Source organism: Bactrocera neohumeralis, chromosome 6 (genome assembly GCF_024586455.1).
Source record: "Bactrocera neohumeralis isolate Rockhampton chromosome 6, APGP_CSIRO_Bneo_wtdbg2-racon-allhic-juicebox.fasta_v2, whole genome shotgun sequence".
Taxonomy (NCBI): Eukaryota; Metazoa; Arthropoda; class Insecta; order Diptera; family Tephritidae; genus Bactrocera; species Bactrocera neohumeralis.
Window position 1 is genome coordinate 78,053,002 of NC_065923.1, and position 20,442 is coordinate 78,073,443.

At 30.6% G+C, this 20,442-nt stretch overlaps 1 protein-coding gene and 1 long non-coding RNA gene across 5 annotated transcripts in view; one reads left to right on the forward strand and one right to left on the reverse strand.

Annotated features, from left to right (window-relative positions):
* Nucleotides 1–14,155, forward strand: part of LOC126762249 (cyclic AMP response element-binding protein A) — an 84,922-nt gene extending 70,767 nt beyond the window's left edge. For 2 of the 3 annotated variants that reach the window (XM_050478855.1, XM_050478856.1), the window contains exons 3-7: nt 4,923–5,136; nt 10,579–11,390; nt 11,464–11,943; nt 12,026–12,169; nt 13,047–14,155. In XM_050478855.1, coding sequence (XP_050334812.1) covers nt 4,923–5,136; nt 10,579–11,390; nt 11,464–11,943; nt 12,026–12,169; nt 13,047–13,244 — 1,848 coding nt within the window. In that variant the 3' untranslated portion in view covers nt 13,245–14,155. The remainder of the gene's footprint in view (nt 1–4,922; nt 5,137–10,578; nt 11,391–11,463; nt 11,944–12,025; nt 12,170–13,046) is intronic. The other variant, XM_050478857.1, reaches the window with a different exon arrangement.
* LOC126762261 (uncharacterized) overlaps nt 1–20,442 on the reverse strand; it is a 146,403-nt gene that overhangs the window by 99,630 nt on the left and 26,331 nt on the right. The gene's annotated exons all lie outside the window — the stretch shown is intronic.

Sequence of the window (20,442 nt, forward strand, 5' to 3'; positions counted from 1 at the left end):
CCCCCTAAAATATCAGCATACTTTTGAGTAAATATCATAACTCAATAGATTAATTACTCGCGATCTTTACTTTACTTTATATAGCAAATCGAACAAGCGATATGCCTGCTCTTGAGCTAAGAGGTGTATTTGGTTATTGAATCTACTTATATAGGGTATATACATATGTATAAACACCTTTACTAAGATAATTCTATGAATTGCATTTAATTGTAACAAACAAAGTATTTCGGTAGTTTTGGTATAAACTCTTCAAATTTTGGCGAATCGAATAAACAACTGCTTGATAGCTTGTTAAAGAATTTATACTACTTTATAGGTTAGGTTAGGTTAGTTTAATCTGGCAGGCCAATAAGCCGCGCATAGACCAGTTTGGTCCTTTGCGATACCAGATGGAGTTGAGTTGCTAAATCGAACAAACAACTGGTATAAATAAAATATACTAATGCAGCTTAATACAAATTAAACAAATAGAGGTTTCATCTACAATTTCTTTTAAGAGAGAAAAGTTCTACACATACATACTATGTATATATGAGAAGCGAGTTATTTCGATAGTTTTGGTATAAAAATATGACTAATCGAATAAGCAACTGATATAAATTAAATACACTGCTGAAGTCGAATACAAATTGTATATATAGATGTTGTACTACTTTTAGAAGATATCAGTTATAATTTCAGGTATTAAAGTCGTTAGTTTTCATATGAAATCAATTTTTCTAGGAAGAGAAGAGCTCAAACAGCAAGAACGCAGAAACTACGAATTGGTATGATGGTGAATTTAGAGACCTATATTTTGATTTAAAATTTAATGTTAAGCAAATGCTTCGTAGTCCAGTCATTTAAGCTTAAATTAGGTAAGAATCTCGGAATTCGATATACCTGTTTATATGTCTGTAAATACCCCCCTAAAGTTGTCTCAAAACCTACATATGGTAGGTATACCCTACCCTAGGTTTATATAAGTTGTCTCAAAACCTACATATGGTCGGTATACCCTACCCTAGGTTTTGAGACAACTTTAGGGTGTCAATATACAAGTATTTACCGACATATAAATGGGTATATCGAATTCCGAGGTGAACTTACTATAATGACTGGACTATCGGTAACTTCTAAGGAGCGTTGAGAGTTTGGTAAAGAAATATTTTTTTTAACCGAATAGATCAAACGATCTATCTGAAATTAGAAAATAAAATATAATGAATTTTCACTAACTGCTAGAGATCGCTAAGTGTTTGGGACAAAAAATATAATAAAGACCCAAAAAATCAAACGATTACCGATAAGTTTCATAACTACCCAAAACTTTAAAAAATTCCTAAATTGGAGGACATATCTCATATGTATATAAAAGGTTGCCATTTAAAGTTTATAATGTTAAAAAATAAACTCAGTAACATTTAAGAATCGGCAAGAATTTGGGGCAAAGAACATGATAAAGACCCGAAAATCAACGAACGGTTACCCATCTGTTACATAACTATCCAAAACTTAAACAACTTCCGAAATTGGAGGACATAACTACGCAAAAACTAAAAATATTCGGAAATTGGAAAATGTAACTTACAGCTATGTGACTACAAATGTTGCAAAAACAAATTTGGAGAATTACAAAAGAAAGTGTAGTGAACTATCTCACACAGATTTTAAGCATTATTTCCTATATAACTAGAGCTGTGTCGCCACTAATTGCAACCTTCAGACAAATTTTAAACAAAAAAATCACTTTTTATCTAAAATTTGTTTGAGGAAACTAACAGGCACAGCCACTTTTCTTGCAAAACTATTACAACAAATGAAATAATTGATAAGATTGACTGCGACAGCGCAATACAATTAAGAAATGAACTGATATGAGCAACACCAAAATAGAATCACATCATATTGAATGAACTTTTGCAAACAGGTGTCTTGCTTGGCAGTGGAACAACTTAAAATAATAGCAGAACCACAAAAGTTGTCACTAAACTAAAATAAAAACAAAAGTGTAAGCGCTTATCAGCATGAAAATATGAAATCAGCGCAATGTCTAGGGCACTAGAAAATTAAAATTCATTTATATATGTGTGTATGTAGAAGGCAATCAGTAAAAGTGATTTAAAATATACACAATACAACAACATGCAATAATAAATGTAAATTTGCACACGGTTACCTTCTGATTAAAAGCAAAATTATAACAAATATTAAAAAAAAAAACTATTTTACGTGTTTTTTTATTGTTTTTGCATATATTTTTTAATTTTGTTTTATTTAACTATACATCTAATATGATTATTCAGCAATTGCTGTAGCTAATGATCTTATCACCGGCGAATATGAGAAAGAAGCAACAAAAAAGATTGATTTGAAATACGCCAGACCTTTTGCCGGATGTAGTTGATTATACACACATATATAATACATGTATTTGAATTTTAATATAATTAAATTATTAAATCGACGCCCGCCTTATTAACCTCTTTCCCTTACACACTACTGTGTATATGTATGTATATTAGATAATACTGACTAGCAGCGCGTTTCATTCATGCGATTTCAAATGCCGATATACGGACGATTTTTTATTCATACATATAGTAATATAGTATATAACTGTACCTGCGGCATTTCTCTTATCTCTCAGACTTTCTGATTTATTTATTTAAATTCGAATTTTGAGTGCTTGTCAATCAAAATGGTGAGAAACTGTTAAATAAATATTGAAAGTCGCGTATGTATGTTTACATATATTTATGAGCACACGTATTTACATACACATGTATGTATGTGCGTAAGGTAAACAGCGAGGTTATAAAAGTAAGACATAATATAACTGCACTTGCAGCATTTCAAGGTCAATGGTGCGCGCATAATACAAGCCGCTCAAATAATACAAATATTTACAGTTAAGTGTGACTTTGGTTGGAAGAAAATGTTACATAGTTAAAATAACGGTGCGCTCAAGTAAGTTCAACGCATTGACTTTATGTATTAGTAGTCCAGTAAAGATTTAGAGGCATATACTGTAGCATAGTCAGTCATAAAAATTAAATTGTAGAGTATATGTTAAGGATTTAAGCCCAGAGGCCCTAAAGAGAACCTGATTTTTTATAAAGCAAGAAAAAGTTATAGACTACGGCTGCAACGCAGCTGTAATAACCTGCACACACGCATTTCTTATATCATAAAAGGATTTCTTATAGCATAAAAGGGTATAAAAAGATCTTCATCTCGATGCTGAACGGTCAGTTTGTATGGAAGCTATTCACTACAGTGGTTTGAGCTGAACCATATATCTAGTTGATAGCTGACCTGGGTCTGGATAGTGCTCAGGTGACTCTCAGGCCGTGATGTAATGTGATTTGAAAGTCTTGAGATGACTTCATGGGAAGGTGGCAGAATGCTCAGTGACTGTCTGCTGCCAACTAACTCTATATAAGTAACGCAAACCAGTGCCTAGCCAGTGCTCAGGAGACTCTCACACCACATTGCAGCGCAAAGTGCGATGTGATGTAAATTGAAAGTCACGAGAAGACTTTGCGGAAAGCTGACTGTCAGATGGCTCTATAGAAGTAAAACAGGCACTGTGCCTGGCTAGTGCTTAGGCTACTCTCCCGTCGCGATGTGATGTGATTTAAAAGTCACGAGATGACTTCGCGGGAAGCTGGCTCTATATAAGCAAAGCAGGCACCATGTCTGGCCAGTGCTTAGGCTACTTTTCCAATTCGATATGTTTGGACATTTTTTGACTTTGTCGAATTTTGTTAAGATGTCTTGATAAACAAAAAAAAAATTTTGATACAAAAACTTGTTTTAGATCGAAAGGACGAAATGTATATTAAATAAAAAAAAATCGAATATCGAAAAATCCACGACTGCTCTCATTTCATATATTTCGTCATTAGCACCATCCCACAAGAGACATTTAAGTAAGTAATTAACGGCAAAATAAAAACGAAAACCAAAACACGAAACAACAACAAAACAAAAAACATGAAAAATGAGAGAAAATATTTGTAAAAAACACCTAGTAAAATTAAATTTGTTTTGTATTTGCTATGATTGAAATACTGCTAATGGCAGACTGCGTATCTACAAAGTATGCATATCGTGCATACTTACGAGCAAGCGCTATCAGCGAGACCGCGACGAACTACATAGCACGAGCCCTAAAATATTATATCAGTGCGCAGGGTCTCAGAAGCAACACCAGCAGGCAGATAAGGAGTAAGAGTGGTAAATTATCACTTTCTCGCTGAAGGCTGAAGTGAAGAAGAGGGAGTGTAAACGTAAGAAAAATAATACACACACATGTATGTAGTTACAGAACGGCACAAAATACTGAACACAAATCGTGTTAATGTAACAGAAGTGTCAATCATATTTACAGTGTTTGTAACAATGTGCGCGTGTGTGTGCGTGTGTCTGGCTGTCATATGCTAAAGTAATTTTCCAAGCATGTCAAATAACTATGAAAAGCTGATAAGATAATTTTTTCGTAAAGACATATAAACCAAATGTAGATATTTACAAACATTTTACTTAAGTATGAAAAAATAGAGAAAAACAGGATTGCAAAGCACAATACCAATAGGGAAACAAAATAAATCAATACTACACAGCACCTGGTATCTACAAAGTGCAAGAAGCGCCAACAAGTAATAGATAAATATTTAATTTAAAGTAATTTTCAATTTCCCGCAATAGCCAGCAAGCAAATACAATAAGTTATTTGGCATTAACTGCCTATAAAAAATACTTATCTTGGATTATTTAATAGCTTTGACGCGATTGCTGTTAGCTATCATATGAATTCTTTCAATATTTACAAATGATTTGTTGCTTTATTTTATAATACAATAAAATTAAGTTTGTTTGCCAAGGAATTCCCCACTAATAAAATATTTTCGCTTTTTTTCTCTTTTTCTTTTTAGACGGAATCTCTAAAAATCTCCACAGATTCGGATCTACACGATTGGTTCATGGAACGTGATATGAAAGATCCGGCTGTTATGATACTAAATGATAAACTCATGTCAGATGCGCTATTCAATTTGCAGCCAATTAAGTCGGAACACTCATATAGTTTAAATAGTGATGGCGATTCATTGCCAGATTCACCACATAGCCTGCAGACGAAAATGGATGGTGAGTATTAGTTTGGTGTTGAATAAGTAGTCGTGTGTAGAAAAAGGCACGGAGTGAGAGTTTGAATTTGAATGAAAGAGTCCGAATTTCGGTAGTAAATTTAAATAACTTGAAATCGTTGTTGGATCGTATATCTTTCCATGATGAAATGGCAAACTTTACTGAAGAAAAATCTCAAAGAAACGGGAAAAAATCAAATGTCATTTGCTGTCCCTATTGGTCTACTTAAAAAAAACAAAAACAAATTCTTACATGTGGAAAAAGGCACGAAGTGTGCGTTAAGGTCAATTGAAACTCAATTTAAATGCAACTGAACTACTAAGTAGTCAACTGTTGTACAAGAAAAGCAATAATTCAATTTTACTCAGATTTTTTGTTTAAATATTTTAATATAAATAGAACTCTGATCTCCCGAGAAAGTTACTACTAAGTGCAAACTACTACTTAATTTAGTCAATTAGTAAATTCACTATAGCGAAAAGTTGCTAATTATATAAGGAAATTAAACTAGTTGCAATTTTGTTGGACTTTAGCCGATTTTTTCAAAGTATTACACTAGTCAACAAATTCGAAATTTTCAAAGTATTACACTAGTCAACAAATTCGAAATTTTCAAAGTATTACACTAGTCAACAAATCCGAAATTTTCGAAGTATTACATTACTCAAAAAATATGTAAAAAAAAATTGGGAACGATGTGCTAGAAGGCCTGTGGAATATTTGAGGTGTCCTAAAAAAAAGTCAAAAATTTTTCATCACTTACAGCTATTGTTATAAATGGTGGTGGTTTGATACCACTTGATTACAACACAAAAAGTTCTACGTGTTAGGAAATTTTTGCTTTCATTTTCGATTTTAGCAACCCAAAATTAGTTAGAAACAGCCTTAGAGGAGATCATAAGCAAAACGATATATCTATTACTATAAAAAATATTGCCTACACTTAGGCGAAACTATATCTAATACTAGTTTTTAGATTTTATACTTAGAATAAAATATTGCCTACAATTAGGCGTTGTGAGAAATTATATCTAATTCCAGTTTTTAGAGATTTAATACTTAAAAGTTCATAATTGCAAGAAGTTATCAATTCTAATAGGTATGAATTTCCGAACTAATGAATTCGAAATTAAAAAAACAGAAATTAAATCAAATTTTTTTTTTAATTTGATAATTTAAATTATATATATATGTATTTCGAAATCTTTGAAAAAAATTCAAATTAAAATTTTTTTTATTTTTTTTTAATTTTGGAGCTAAAAATTTGTATTTTATATAACATTTTTACATAAGAGCAGTACCCTTGCCCAAAAAAAACTTCATTAATAATTAATTATACATTTAAAAACAAAATATGTAATTTGTTTTAGTCAAAATAATTATTTTCCGTAGAAGCGTGTTTACTTTACGAGTCACTGTGAATTCATTTGCATGTGTGTGTGGTAATGCGTGTCTGTCGTACTTTAACCTAAAAACAAATATAGTTTTTAATACTTTTCTTTTGCAAATTGTCGTCAACTCAACAGTATTGGCAATAACTAAAAATAAAAAGCAACAAAAAACTGACAACAACTCCATTACCTAAGCAATATTTCAATCAAGTCAGCACTACTCATTAACTGCCTAGTAATTGTAACGAAAACACATGCAACTACACGAGTATCGTGACAAATGAGTTCTCCCATTTTCCGCACATAAATTAAATTTTCCATTTCGTTCGATAAAAACAAAACAGATACACACGCGCACAAGCACAACAACAAAATAGCACTTGAAAATAAAATTAAAAAAAAAACTCAAAACTGTAACAATTTGTGTTAAGCGCAAAATTAATATTTTTGTGGCGAAACTAAAAAGCAGCAAATTATCGGTAACGAATTTGTTTGAATGTGGTTAATTGCGGCACCGTTGTGTGGAAATAGTCTGGCACGAAAATATTAAAAAAAACTTTTTGTAAAAATTATTATATTTTATGCTGCAGCACGTGCCAAAGTGGCGCTAGAATTACATAATAGCTAATGGCTTTGCTAGATGATTACCGAGTAGTCGCATCAATTTAATTTGAAGGTATGCTGCCAGTTTTACTGCCTATTAATCGGATAAAAACCAGGTCAGTACCGGTTACATATACCAGACTGTTACAAGAAAGAAAACATTAATGCCTCACCCTTTTGTCATGCCCTATCTAGGTATGTAAGGTATTTTTCTCGGAGATCACAAAAGCTTTTGCACAACATGTTGCCCCCACCCACACTTGAAGGTTGTGACAAGATGTCAGTGATGTATTTAGTTCATTATGCAATTGCTAAAATTGGAACTTATGAGTTTTATGTCATGTCAAATGACTATGAAGATTGCCAATGATAATAAAGTTGTTTAAATTAAATACATATACAGTTTTGAGTTTTATACATAGGGCAGATAGAAGCTAGATAGCAAACTGTATATTATGTAGTGAAATATAATGATTGACGTTTAAAGTAATTATATTATACAAAATATTTTTGATAACATAAAGAAAAACAACGGTAATGTAAAATTACTGAGCTTTCATAGAGCTTTCATTGCATACTGGAGCTTTCAGATACTTAAAAGTAAAAATACTGAGCATTTATTGAGCTCTCATTGCATACTGGAGCTCTCGAATACTTGAGAAGTAAAAGTACTGAGCTTTCATTGCATACTGGAGCTTTCGAATATTTAGTATTTGAAAAGCAAATCAATGAGAGTAGAATTTATTCGAGGCTATTTTTAAAATATCAACACATCACTCCGGATTATAGAAAAACATTTCTTATATCAGAAAAATCAACATCAGGCGTTTTTTGAAATTTCAACGAATAGAATTGTGGAAAAATATTTCCGATATCACAAAAATCACACTAACTGAGATTTCAATACGTTTCCTTTTCACAATTTCTTTTTGAAATTGCAACTTAGGTCTACAGAAAAATATTGCCAATATCAGAAAAAATAACACTAAAAGAGATTGCCCTCAGAAAAATATTTACAACCCAAAAAATTCTGTAACTTAACCCTATTATTAAATTTCACTATTAAATTATGCCCCAAATATAATTTTATTTAAAGAACAGACATCGCTCTGTTAAATTTTTTGACAGATTCACTGACTTACAGACTGTTAAAGCACAGCAGAGTACTGTTGGCATAAATGCAGTTTTTTTCTCAGTGTACGTTGACGAAAATAATAAATACGAAGTAGCAAAGCGACATTTGTTTAAATAATATGTTTTTTTGTTATATGAAAATGGGTTTTGAAGCAAATATTAAAATTTTGTGGTCCTCCAAGCGCATTTTAATGCAAACAAATATACAATTGTGTAAATTTTTTAATGTACACATATGTGTATGTATATGATAGATTATTTGTTTGTGTGTAAAATTGTATAAACAGCTGCATTAAAAATATAATAACTTAGGTAATAGCTGTCACTCATGTGTGGAAATAACAGTGTTTTTAATACCGCCACACTATCTCTTTGTGTATCTGAAATATTATTTTGCGCTCAGAGTTTTTCAATAATGTGAACTATTTGCGTTTCTTTTTGAAAATAAATTTCGTTGACGTTAATGTACATTTGAGCGCATAAAATTACATTGAGGTGTTTGCGAGGTTAAAGAATAAATAAGTAAATGCTATTTTTAATGAAGAAATGTCTAATAAGCACTTGGCAGTTGGATTTTTATAAGCAATATTTCAATGTCTGTTACCATTGTCTGTGCAGCAGCACAATTTTAGTTGGTTGTGACAGCACTTCACACATAAATATTATTTACCATATTTTCTTGATATTTTTTAGTTAATTATTTACACAAATGCATGGTACAATAGTTCTTCGCTTTCAACACTAAATTTGTTTTGGCGGCTCATAGGCTTATAGCAGTTATTTAATTAAGCTGTTTTTCTTTAATTTCAAGGCAAATATTTACGTCAGTGCTATATCGCGGGGCGTTAGAAGCGAGAACTTAAAGAAATTTCTATAAAATTATTAAGAATATAAAAAATATTATTTTATTTCTATAAAAATATAGGCCTTAAGGTACTTGCGGGGTTTTTTCTATAACACTAAAGTAGATGTCTATAAATTATCTCCAAAAAGGCGTAAAATATTGGGTAGTCGAAAAAGTCTTTTCGTATTTTTAATTATTATTAATTTTTTGTATATATTGTATAGAGGTTGTAAATTGCATTATTATTAGCTTTACGAATTCAAGATGGCATAAAATCAGTAAATAATATCCACATCCAGACATAAAGCAAGTATTGAGGTAGTTTTTGACCACCAACGGCCAACAATGAAGCATAGCCACAGGCGTTGTATGCACAAAATTTATTTATTGTAAAATACATATATAGGTATCTATATTGGTGAATTTTTTTGGAAAAAACATTTATCTATAAATTTATGAACGTTAAATATTTAAAAAGTTGCAAAAACAATACAAGAAAAGCATCAAAAATACTTACACAAAGAAATACAATTAACATATTTTGCAAATAAATCTCTAAAAATAGATTAGCAAAAGTAAGCCACACATAAATAAAAAGCATATAATTAACAAAAATAAATAAAAATGTTCCGTTGAAACAAACACCAAACATTAAAGCATAACCACAGGCGCACATAGTTTTATTAAGGTTATTTTACATAATCCTTTATTACACAAAGTTAATTGTTGTTATTTACACCGTTTCTAGACTCTACTACTAAGCTAGCTAGCCAAAAATTGCTGAAGTGTTTCTATAAATTTATATAAAATCAACTTGAAGGTTAAAGAAAATCAACTTGAGGCTTCCATAAAAAAATAAAATGTTAAGTTTTAATTTACAACAACAATTATTTTTTTAAATTATACGAACTAGCAAAACGATACAAAAATACTAAAAAATTGCACTTTATATTAACAATATAAGCTTCACCAAAGGCAAGGCTAGGTTAAGCTAAGAGGTCGACACTAAAACGAAGTCACTCTTAGATAGCTTAGAAAGTCGGTTTATTGTGGTAGCTAAAAACGGAAAACTGCTATATATGGGGTCATAAAACCCCTAAAAATTGGCAAAGCGCTTTGGGCTTAACATAAATTTGTTGTCCACCCCACCCGCCGCCATACAACTTTAACAACTAACGTACGACAAGTGTGGCGAGTCAAAGTAATCAGACAAATATGGTACATTCAAACAGCAATAATGTATTTAATGAAAATTGGTACCAAAACAAAAATCCACTGAAAGTTCATTGCATTGCTTGTTAATGACTTAAAACCAGCATTAATAATATAGACTGACAACATTCCAAGTTCAGTGGTCTCATTAAGGAAATACAATTTGCGCTCGAATAAAATAAACTCACATTGAAAGATTAAATAAAATCTCATTTACTTCTATTCGTTCTCTTTCCGGTCCACCCTCACCACAAAAAGACATGGAAGACGAATGCTATCCCGCAATTTCGCTGAAAACCGCAACCAGCAACACAGCACGCTCACGGCACGATGTCGACATTACCAACAGTGTTGACCCCAAGTGCTTGGCCATATCGGTGGACTGCGATGATACGCCCATGGAATTAGCTACGCTAGAGCACAGCACTCACACAACCAGCAGCTCCAGCAAGTTAGCAACAAACACATTGCTCACCACCGCCGCTACCTCCAGCACACCCACACTAAATAGCACACTGAGCATATCCGCCAGCACCGCAACCGGCAGTGGTACACTCACTGCGAGCACCACAACCCGCCAATCTGCTACAGCGTTGCCATTACGCTACACACATGCCGGCATCTATGCGAGCCTCAGCAAGATCAACACCACCGCACCGATGACATTCAATCTGCGCACCGCTGAAACGTCCAGTGGCACCAGCAGCAGCAGCAGTAGTTCCGGTTATGGCGGCAGCAACACCACTACAATTACACTTAGCAAACCCGCCGCTACGCAACAACAACAACTGCAGCAACAGTCACATCTCCAACAGTACCTACCTCAGGCAGCGACGGTGAGCACAGTTTTTGAAACGAGCAGCTGTCGTACGCCGTCAACAGCACGCGAAGGCAGCTCTTCGCCGGACATCTGCTCGGACATCGAAATCGATGAGTCGGCCATCAAGGATGAGCCCATGTCACCGGATTCAAGTTGCCCGCCCAGCCCTAATTCGCCGGAATGCATAACAATGGCAAAAATCTCAAAGCTAACCCCGCGCACTAACTCCGATCTCGTCTTTGAGCACAAGGTCAGTACCGAAGCATCTATTTGTTTTAAAGAAAAATGTTGCTAATATTTATATTTCATATGCACACTACCAGAACGGTTGTCTGCAACTCACACCCGCCTCACAGAGCTTACTCAAAGCGCAACAACTCGCAACAACCGTCAATAATGGTCAAAACATTGTAATGCCCAAATTGAATATTAAGTCGGAGTCTAGCTACAATGGTGTTGGTGCCAATGTCAAGCATAACGGTCAATATGGTCTGCCATTGACGCCACCCTCCTGCTCATCGAGTGATGGTGATTCCGAAGGTAATTTAACACCGGAACATTTACTATCACCACTTTCGCCCAACACTTCAGTTTCTATATCTGTGGCCAACCCTGCAGTCATTACCCCCGTTGCCTTGCACGCCGCGAATGTGCGCCGTAGTGCCAGCAGCAGCAGCTCGTCATCGCCATCATCCGCCTCGTCGTCGACATCGTCACTGCATGCAGCCGGTCGACATGCGTCAGGCGGTACTAGCGGTTCCACACGTCAGCCGATACACACCCCGCTCATCAGCTCGCAGCCGGTAAGTTGTGCGGTTATAATTGGATTTTTAGTTACAATACTAATACATTATTTCTTGCTAAATATTATTGTTTGCTAAACAGAAAGGTTCCACTGGCGTGCTAATCCTAACCGAGGAAGAGAAGCGCACGCTACAAGCCGAAGGTTATCCAATCCCGCAGAAGCTACCACTTACCAAAGCTGAGGAGAAGTCGCTCAAGAAGATACGAAGAAAAATCAAAAATAAGGTGAGCTCATAGTAAATCATAGTTTAGTTAGGGAAAAGCCTCGCACAAGCCTTTAAAGCCTAAATTAAAAAGAATTCTGACAGAACTTATTTCCGCGAGGGATGTGTTAAAAAAGAACTATGTAAGTTTCTCTCTCCGCAGTTGCAACATTAGTTGCTGGGAAGAAATTCTTTCAGAGTTTAATTTTTTAGGCTTATCTTGTTTGGTAAAAGTAAAACAGCAGAATTTAAAACGATAGGCGGTTTCGACAGGTTCGGACCATAGCAAGAGGTTTATTAATGTCATGCGAATACTCATTGTAGGACATATATGTACAATATTTTATATGTCAAGATGTATTCTGTATTATTAGGAGCTTAACCTACTTCAATAGACAAAATGAAGTTGCGCTTGGATCACTCTTGTTTCACGCGGCAGCCGGTAGATTGCCTTGTATGTTGGCAACAACGTATATTGTCCCAAGTGCTGATATCTTGAGGATCTTGTTGCGGCTCCATATTTTCGTGACAACAGTGGTTGTATGCAGAGTGAAGGAGTGCAGACTCTTAAATGTAACACTTGAGATCCAGTTCGTAAAAAAGGTGGCCATAGATTTGGCATGGGAGATATTTAGGTTCCTTGCAGTAAACAAGCGAGAAAATTCTAGGCGGCAGGCGATCACCGCTTATCCCACGTACTCCTAGGTCCAGTTCTTTTATAGGATTTGGCAGAATAAAGTTTTAGGCTCATTGCAGTGATGAAGCGCGAAAGTTGTAGGTGATAGCCGTTCACCGATAAACGATTGTTTTGTAATCTCTCTGTCGAATATAGTAAAGTCGAGATCTCTTAGGTTCTGCATTTAACAGCCCAATAACGCAGTATTTACGCTATATTTCAGATTTCTGCACAAGAGAGTCGACGCAAAAAGAAGGAATATATGGATCAATTAGAGCGTCGCGTCGAAATACTTGTCAATGAGAATAATGAGCAGCGCAAACGTTGCGACGCGCTGGAGCACACGAACGCCAATCTACTAAGTCAATTGCACAAATTGCAAGCGATGCTGAACAAACAGAACAGCAAGAAGAACGCTTAAGCGACTATAAAGGGAGCGAGAGAGCAGGCGCTTGGAAAACACAGTGGAAATATTTTCGCAAGAAATTCTACGCTTTTTCCGCGCCGCTGACAAGGAAATGAATTTATTGCGCAGCAGCCCAACTAAAAAGTTGCTAAAAATGTAGCAGCATTGGTAAATAAGAACTTTTTTTTTTTTAATTTTTCTATAAAATTAAATGTTAGGCGCGTGAATCTGTGCGTTTTTCGGTTAGAATTTCTAGTAGTGGTAGTTTACATATTTTATGAGATATTTACACTGTTTGAAGGTAGCATTTTTTATGTAATATGTATATAAGTATATATGTACTTGCTTTTTATGAGAATATATTTAAATGTATGCAGCATTTTTTATACATAACAGTTATCGTATATAAAAAGTAAATATATTTACATGTATTTAGTGTGTAAGTGAACGGGCTGGACAGGCTGTAAACAGATTTTATATAAGTATACATACATAATTGCTGTATTATAAAAGTATGAATAAATAAAATAAATAAATCAATGTGCATTTCGTATTGTAGATCAATACTATATTTACATGAAAACGAATTTTGACCAAAAAACTTACTTAATGCAACATTTAATATATTATATACTTATATATAACACATACATACTACAAAGTACCATTATGTAAGCCACTTAAAGTGCTTTACTTATTGCATGCATATAGTTGGCATTATATAATTTAATTAAGTGTATCGGAGAAAAGTCCAGCCACACAGTCCATGCCAATTTCGAAATCCATCTAGTAGTGTAGTGCAAGTCCAAGTTTTATAACAATTACATACATACATATACTTACATTTTAAATAATTTGTAAATAATAAATGTTATTAAAATAAATTAGCAACATTCCACTATTTTAACTAAACATTTTATGAATTAATTATATGAACATTAATTAAAAAAAATTTTATAAATTAAAATTAAAAATTAATTATTATAAAATAATAGAATTGTAATTATGATATTTTTTTATTAAAAAAATATAATTAAAAATTATATATAAAATTTTTTTGCACAATATTACGCGTTTAGTGTAAAAAGTTATTTGTAAAATTTTTTTAGCGCTCACCTACATATGCTTTTACTTATGCTCAACAACAAAAAACTTGTTTTTTAAAAAGCGTTACTTTCATATATTCCAAAAACTTCCCTTTAAGTTACTAATTTAGTACGCATACACATACATATATTATACATACATAAATCAGCCACATGTGAATTTTTAGTAATTATATATTAAGTGCAATTAATTTTTTTCTGTAATAATAGCTTTGGCTATAATAAAATTTTTCTTTTACGTATTGGTATAAAATTGCAATAAAATTAAATATGAGTTAAAATAATTTAAAATAATTTATAATAATTAAACAATAATTTAATTAACTGAATTAAATTAATTAATAATTAAATTAAATTTATTAAAATTAATTAAATAATTATTTTTTAAATATAATTAATTCATTTTTTGCAATATATTTTAAAAATATTTTTATTGCACTTTTTCCGCTCGCATGACATTTTGTGCTTAAAGCTCACAACAACAATATTACGTACTTCCACTATAATTAATTAATTTAATTACTTTGTTATGTAAATAAACAGTTATTTTTACATTTAATTACAAAAAAACAACAACAAAATGTAAGCATAAATTTTAATTTTAATATAAAAAGTCTCATTTTCTCTTTAATTCTCATTTAAGCAATTTCATAAGCAAACAACAACTTTCATTTGCTAGTTTAAAAAACAATATTTTTGCCTCGCTTTATGCCAATATAATAGACATACATAACTACATGCAATAAAATATTTAAGCCACACGTTTAACATTCGCAAAAATCAAAGTTTTAGTTAAAATTTAGTCAGCACAAAAATCGTCAGAGCAAAAAATCGCAAGAATATTATGTTTTAATAATATTTGCTACTTCAAATTTGTGTTAAAAATTTATATATTTTTTAGCATGATTAATGAGGTAAGCATTCAGGCTTTTTGGGTTTAGAAAAACTTTTTAAGTTGTAACAATAGTAAGGCAGCATAGCACAAGTGACGAAGCAAGTAGGAAGCAAAATTTAGGTGAAAGCTTTCACAAAGCTTTATATTTTAAAAGCTTTGTAGTTGTTCAAAAACCAACGCTCGCAAGCTTTCACGAAAAGCTTTACGTCTTAAAAGACCTGTCATTTTATGGAAACCAAAACGCGCAAGCTTTCACAAAGCTTTATGTTTAAAGCTCTGTCGTTTTTCGAAAACTAACGATCGCAAGCTTCCACAAAGCTTTATGTTTTAAAAGCTTTTTCGTTTTGTGAAAATCAGAGCTCTCAAGCTTTCACAATGCTTCGTGTTTTAAAAGCCCTGTTGTTTTGCGAAAATCATACACGCATATGTATGGAAACATGTTGCTGCCTTAAACACAATTAAGTTTATATAGTCTACTACTACCTTAATTTCCTATGGAAATTCCAAAGCCCATTAGGTCTTTTCTTGTGCACAAAAGCGCGCCAATGCAATTGCAGAAAATAAAGCAATCATTGCTGAGTGTATTTCTTGCAATTGTTGTTGTAGTTATGCGTTAATTTTCAAAAATAAAAATTCATAAAAAAAGAAACAGCTCAAGTCTCTTTATATGTACATAAATTTGACGCCTTTCCCGAGTGCGCGCTTTCCATCGCTACTGTGTGGAAGACTCGTTTTCTAGTCTTTGAATTTCTGCTAGGAAAGTATGGGTATTTAACGGTTTAAATTAAACCAATTTGTTTGGCATTTTCAAACGCTTCTTTCTAACGCTAAACCAAGCCTCGTAAAAAGTTATGTGCAATAATTCCGACTAAATTTATTTATTAATAGTGAACAAAAAATAGATAAAAAATATAAACTTACTAAACTTCCGCTATTTGGTGAATGTTAAACGTGTTTTGTTTGGCATATTGTTCCTTTATTCTTAGACAATAGCAAGCAGTGTTGATTACTTGAAGAAATATGCAAAGAATATGCAAAAGGTTGGGAGTAAATGTGAAATTACATGTTCAATTTAATTTCAAATTAAAAATTTTTATTTAATGCTGTGCTTTTATAAGCTTTTGAAAGCTTCTTAAGACATTTTTTTTAATGTTTTACAAGTGGCTTTGAAAAGAACGCGGTTTTGATCATGTTTTTTGAAACAATAACAGAAAAAGTTTTTCTTATCAAAGTTTTTGGAAAATATGTCATCGTGAATGCTTGATTTTGAGAAAAATATGTATGACTTTGGTACTATCTGCCTTTTTGTACTTTTTTATTAAATATTTTCAGCATTAAAAATTCAATTTGAAAAAGTTTTTCTGAAGTATTTTTTCAATTTTTTTTATTTGCTTTTTTAAAATACTTTCAAAAATTTTGTCTTTCCTGAAGTTTATAAAAATTTTATTTCGGAAATTTAAAAAAAAATGTTTTTTTTCGAAATTTTTTTCAAAATTTATTTTTAGAAATTTTTTTTCTTAATTTGAGTTTTTAAAACTCTTTCAAAAATTTTGTCTCGAAAAATTATTTTTTAAATTTATTTGTCTAGAGTTCGGTTCAAAAATTTTTCAGTTTTAAAATCCCAATTTTTTTTTATTTTCTACAATTTTTAACTTTTGCGTTTTTGTTTCATAATATGCTTTATTAAAAAATAGTTTCGATTTCTTTGCTGAATCGTGTTTTTCTTTCAAAATTTTGTTTCGAAATTTTTTCATTTCCCAAAATGTTTAGAAAAACTTTTCTTATTCTTTTTAATTTTTGCATTTTTTTCTAAAATTTTTTCACAAAATTTCGTTTCTGTTTTTTTAATTTTATTTTAAATCATACTATACATATATAATGTTTATAAGCGCGTATTTTCGAAGCGTAAACTTACTAAAGTGGTGTGAACTTCTATATAAAGTTAAAAAATGCATGTAAATATTAAGACCTAATTACTATTTTTAAACTAAATTGTGTATATCGACTACTTTAAACTATTAATTTTTAACTGTAATATAAAAATATGTATTTAAATAAAATTAATATACTTTTAAAAGCATTTCGTTGATAACTAGTAGTTGTTTAGAAAAAACTTTCCGAGCCAATAGAAATTATTTTAACGGTACACATACATATGTACATATGTAAGTAATATATAAATATAATTAAGTTGGTCAATTTTTTTTAATTTAATTAAATTTTTTTTCTGCATAATGTTTTAGGTCACAATTGTTGTAGTTTTTAATTTTATTTCATTGCAGCACATACATATAATTTATTTTGTATTTGTTAAATGCAAAAAATATTACACGCTTTTGACATTCAAAAACAGAGCATATTTTAATAGTAAGACTGTACTTTTTTGCGAAAAATTGCACAAACGCAATAAAATACTTTCAAATTACATACATACATATATGCAAGCATATGAATAAATTTGTAAATATTGTAATAAAAGAAATTATGATTTTATTCGTCAAGAGATAAAAATTAAAACTAATTATATTTGTAAAAAAATATTTTTGTATTAATAAATGGCAATTTAAAGGCAAACATATATATTTTTTAAAATCAATGTGTAGAAAAAAATATTTTCCAGCAAATTGTGAGCAAAAAATTGCAAACGAAAACAGAAAAAAATCAAAAATTCAAAGTAACAAAAATATTTTTTCAGAAGCAGAAAAAAATTCAAAGTAACAAAAATATTTGCTTTTTGTATAACCAAGCAAATTGAGTACAAATCTGCCTGTTCCAATATGTTGCAGCGGCCGTGAGTTTAGTTTTGCTTTTTAAAAAGAAATCAAAAGTATTTTCAAACATTCTACACAATAAAATTAACAACTAAATACAAATATTATAACGCAAAGTACACCAAAATCAAATAATTAAAAATTTAATGGTTGGAAAATTGCGCAAATAAATGAATTTTGTGACTAAAAAGTGTGTAAACGAAAGCAGTCTTTAATGCAATATTTTTATAATTTTTTTTTTAAAGTTCACTTACAAATAATGTCCATATTAAATGTTAAAAGCTTAGTCATTAAAAATAATTAGTTTAAGCGCTTTAATTTTTCATAAAATTGTTTATTCTTTTACGAAAATAATGAGTTTTTGACTTTAAACACTTTAAATCGTTTAAAAAAATTGTAATTAATTAAATTTCAGCTGATGATGTATTTTATTTAGTGATATTATTTATTGAAATTTAGTTATTGCTGAAATTATTTTATTTGCAGATTTTTTTTGTATTTTAAATTTTTTTTGACAAATCAAACATTTTTTTAATTATTTAATATTATTTGTTTAATATTTAATTAATTTTTTTATCATTTAATTATTATAATTTTTTTTCATTTTTTTCATTTAATTTTGTAATTAATTTTTTTCTTTGCACTAAATTTTTTAAATTTTTAATTATTTAATATTTTTTTTGTTTTATATTTACTTAAATATTTTTTACATATAATTATTGTAATTTTTATTTAAATTTTTTTTATTTCATTTTGTATTTAATTTTTTTATTATTATTTCTTTGTAAAAAATGTATGTAACATGTAGCCACATTGAAGTCATTTAAAATTAAGCGCATGTAAACACAAAATTTATGTATGTTTCTGATTTAGCCGTAAAACTAAATAAAATTGTTAAATAATTTTGTTTCTGGTGAAGCTTGGCAAAGCACACGTTGCCTTGTAAACGCCTGCGAAGCATATTCATACATATATAACAGAAAAAGTGTTAAAAATAAGCTAGTTACCGTTACCGGCGAGTGTATGTAGGTGGTGAGCTGGGCATATTGAATATTAGCGTATAGAATTTAAATAAAATGCCTTATTTTATTACAAGAAAGTGCAAGCTCGTGGTACACAAATATATACATACATACATTTAAATATACTTACGATACAATGTACTTATTTACATTTAAAGCAGAACTGTACATACATACATACATATAGCGTATAAGAAGCGTAGATATGTGTATGTGAAAAAAAATTGCACAGAAACTACATAGAAAAAAATTAAATATACTAAAAGATTATGAAAAGTTTTAAAAGTGCAACAAAATTCTGCAAAATCTGTAATTGGCAAGTGGAAATGTGCAATTTTGCTGTTTAGCTGAAATTTATATTAAATTCATTTTATTCAAAAAATAATTATTTAACTACTATTAAATAAGTATACTCCTAAAATTAAAAGTAAACGTTTACCTATATGCATATATACATACATACAAATATTCTAATGTATTTAGTACAATTTGTTGAGCATAGAAAAAAAGTGACGAAAAACAAAAATAAAGCGTAAAAATTAAATAAAACTATTAAAATATTTAAAACAACTAACGACAAAAAACGAGGCACAACTTCCATATAAAATATATACTTATACATATATACATAAATGTATGCATACAATTAAAAAACAACAATAACAAAAACCATATTTTTAAGTGAAGAGATAGAAACTTTTAATGCCAAGAGAATGTAATTTAAATAAATGAAAATTTTACGATATTTACGTACTGTATTTGTTTGTTGCCTGATATACGCGTATACACAAATAATATTTTATTTAATTTTTTTTTCAATGAAAAGTGCATATTATACATACATTTACATATTTAGTAAATACAGACTATACTTAAATTGAATATATTTACACAACTAAACAATGAAGAGCAAATTGCTAACGATTTGCAAATCAAAAAGACATGCAAATAAATTTATTTAAGTTAATTAAAATGAAAACAAAAATAATTTTAAATACATAAATGAATTAAATGAGGCGTTAAAAGCTAGTAAATGAATTTAATTATTTTGTTTAGTGAATGAAAACACTTTATGCATAATGAAATATCGTAAAATGTAAAAAACCAAACTACAAAAATATAAAAAATTTATTCAAAAATATATATATACAATACATATAATGTTTTAAAGCAAAATTCGTAATACTTTGTTTTATTTAACTACATTGCTGTGCGGGTTTGAGGAATTAAAAGCCACGATGCCACAGGAAATATTATTATTGTTTTATAACGCTCACTATGTATGCATTAAACAATTTCGACGCTGTAATGTACATATATAGTTAATTAGTGGCCTTACGGTAAGCACATTTCTCCAAATTCTTTCAAATTACTTTGCTATGGCGGCTGGACAAAAATCATACACTCACTCTAATTCAC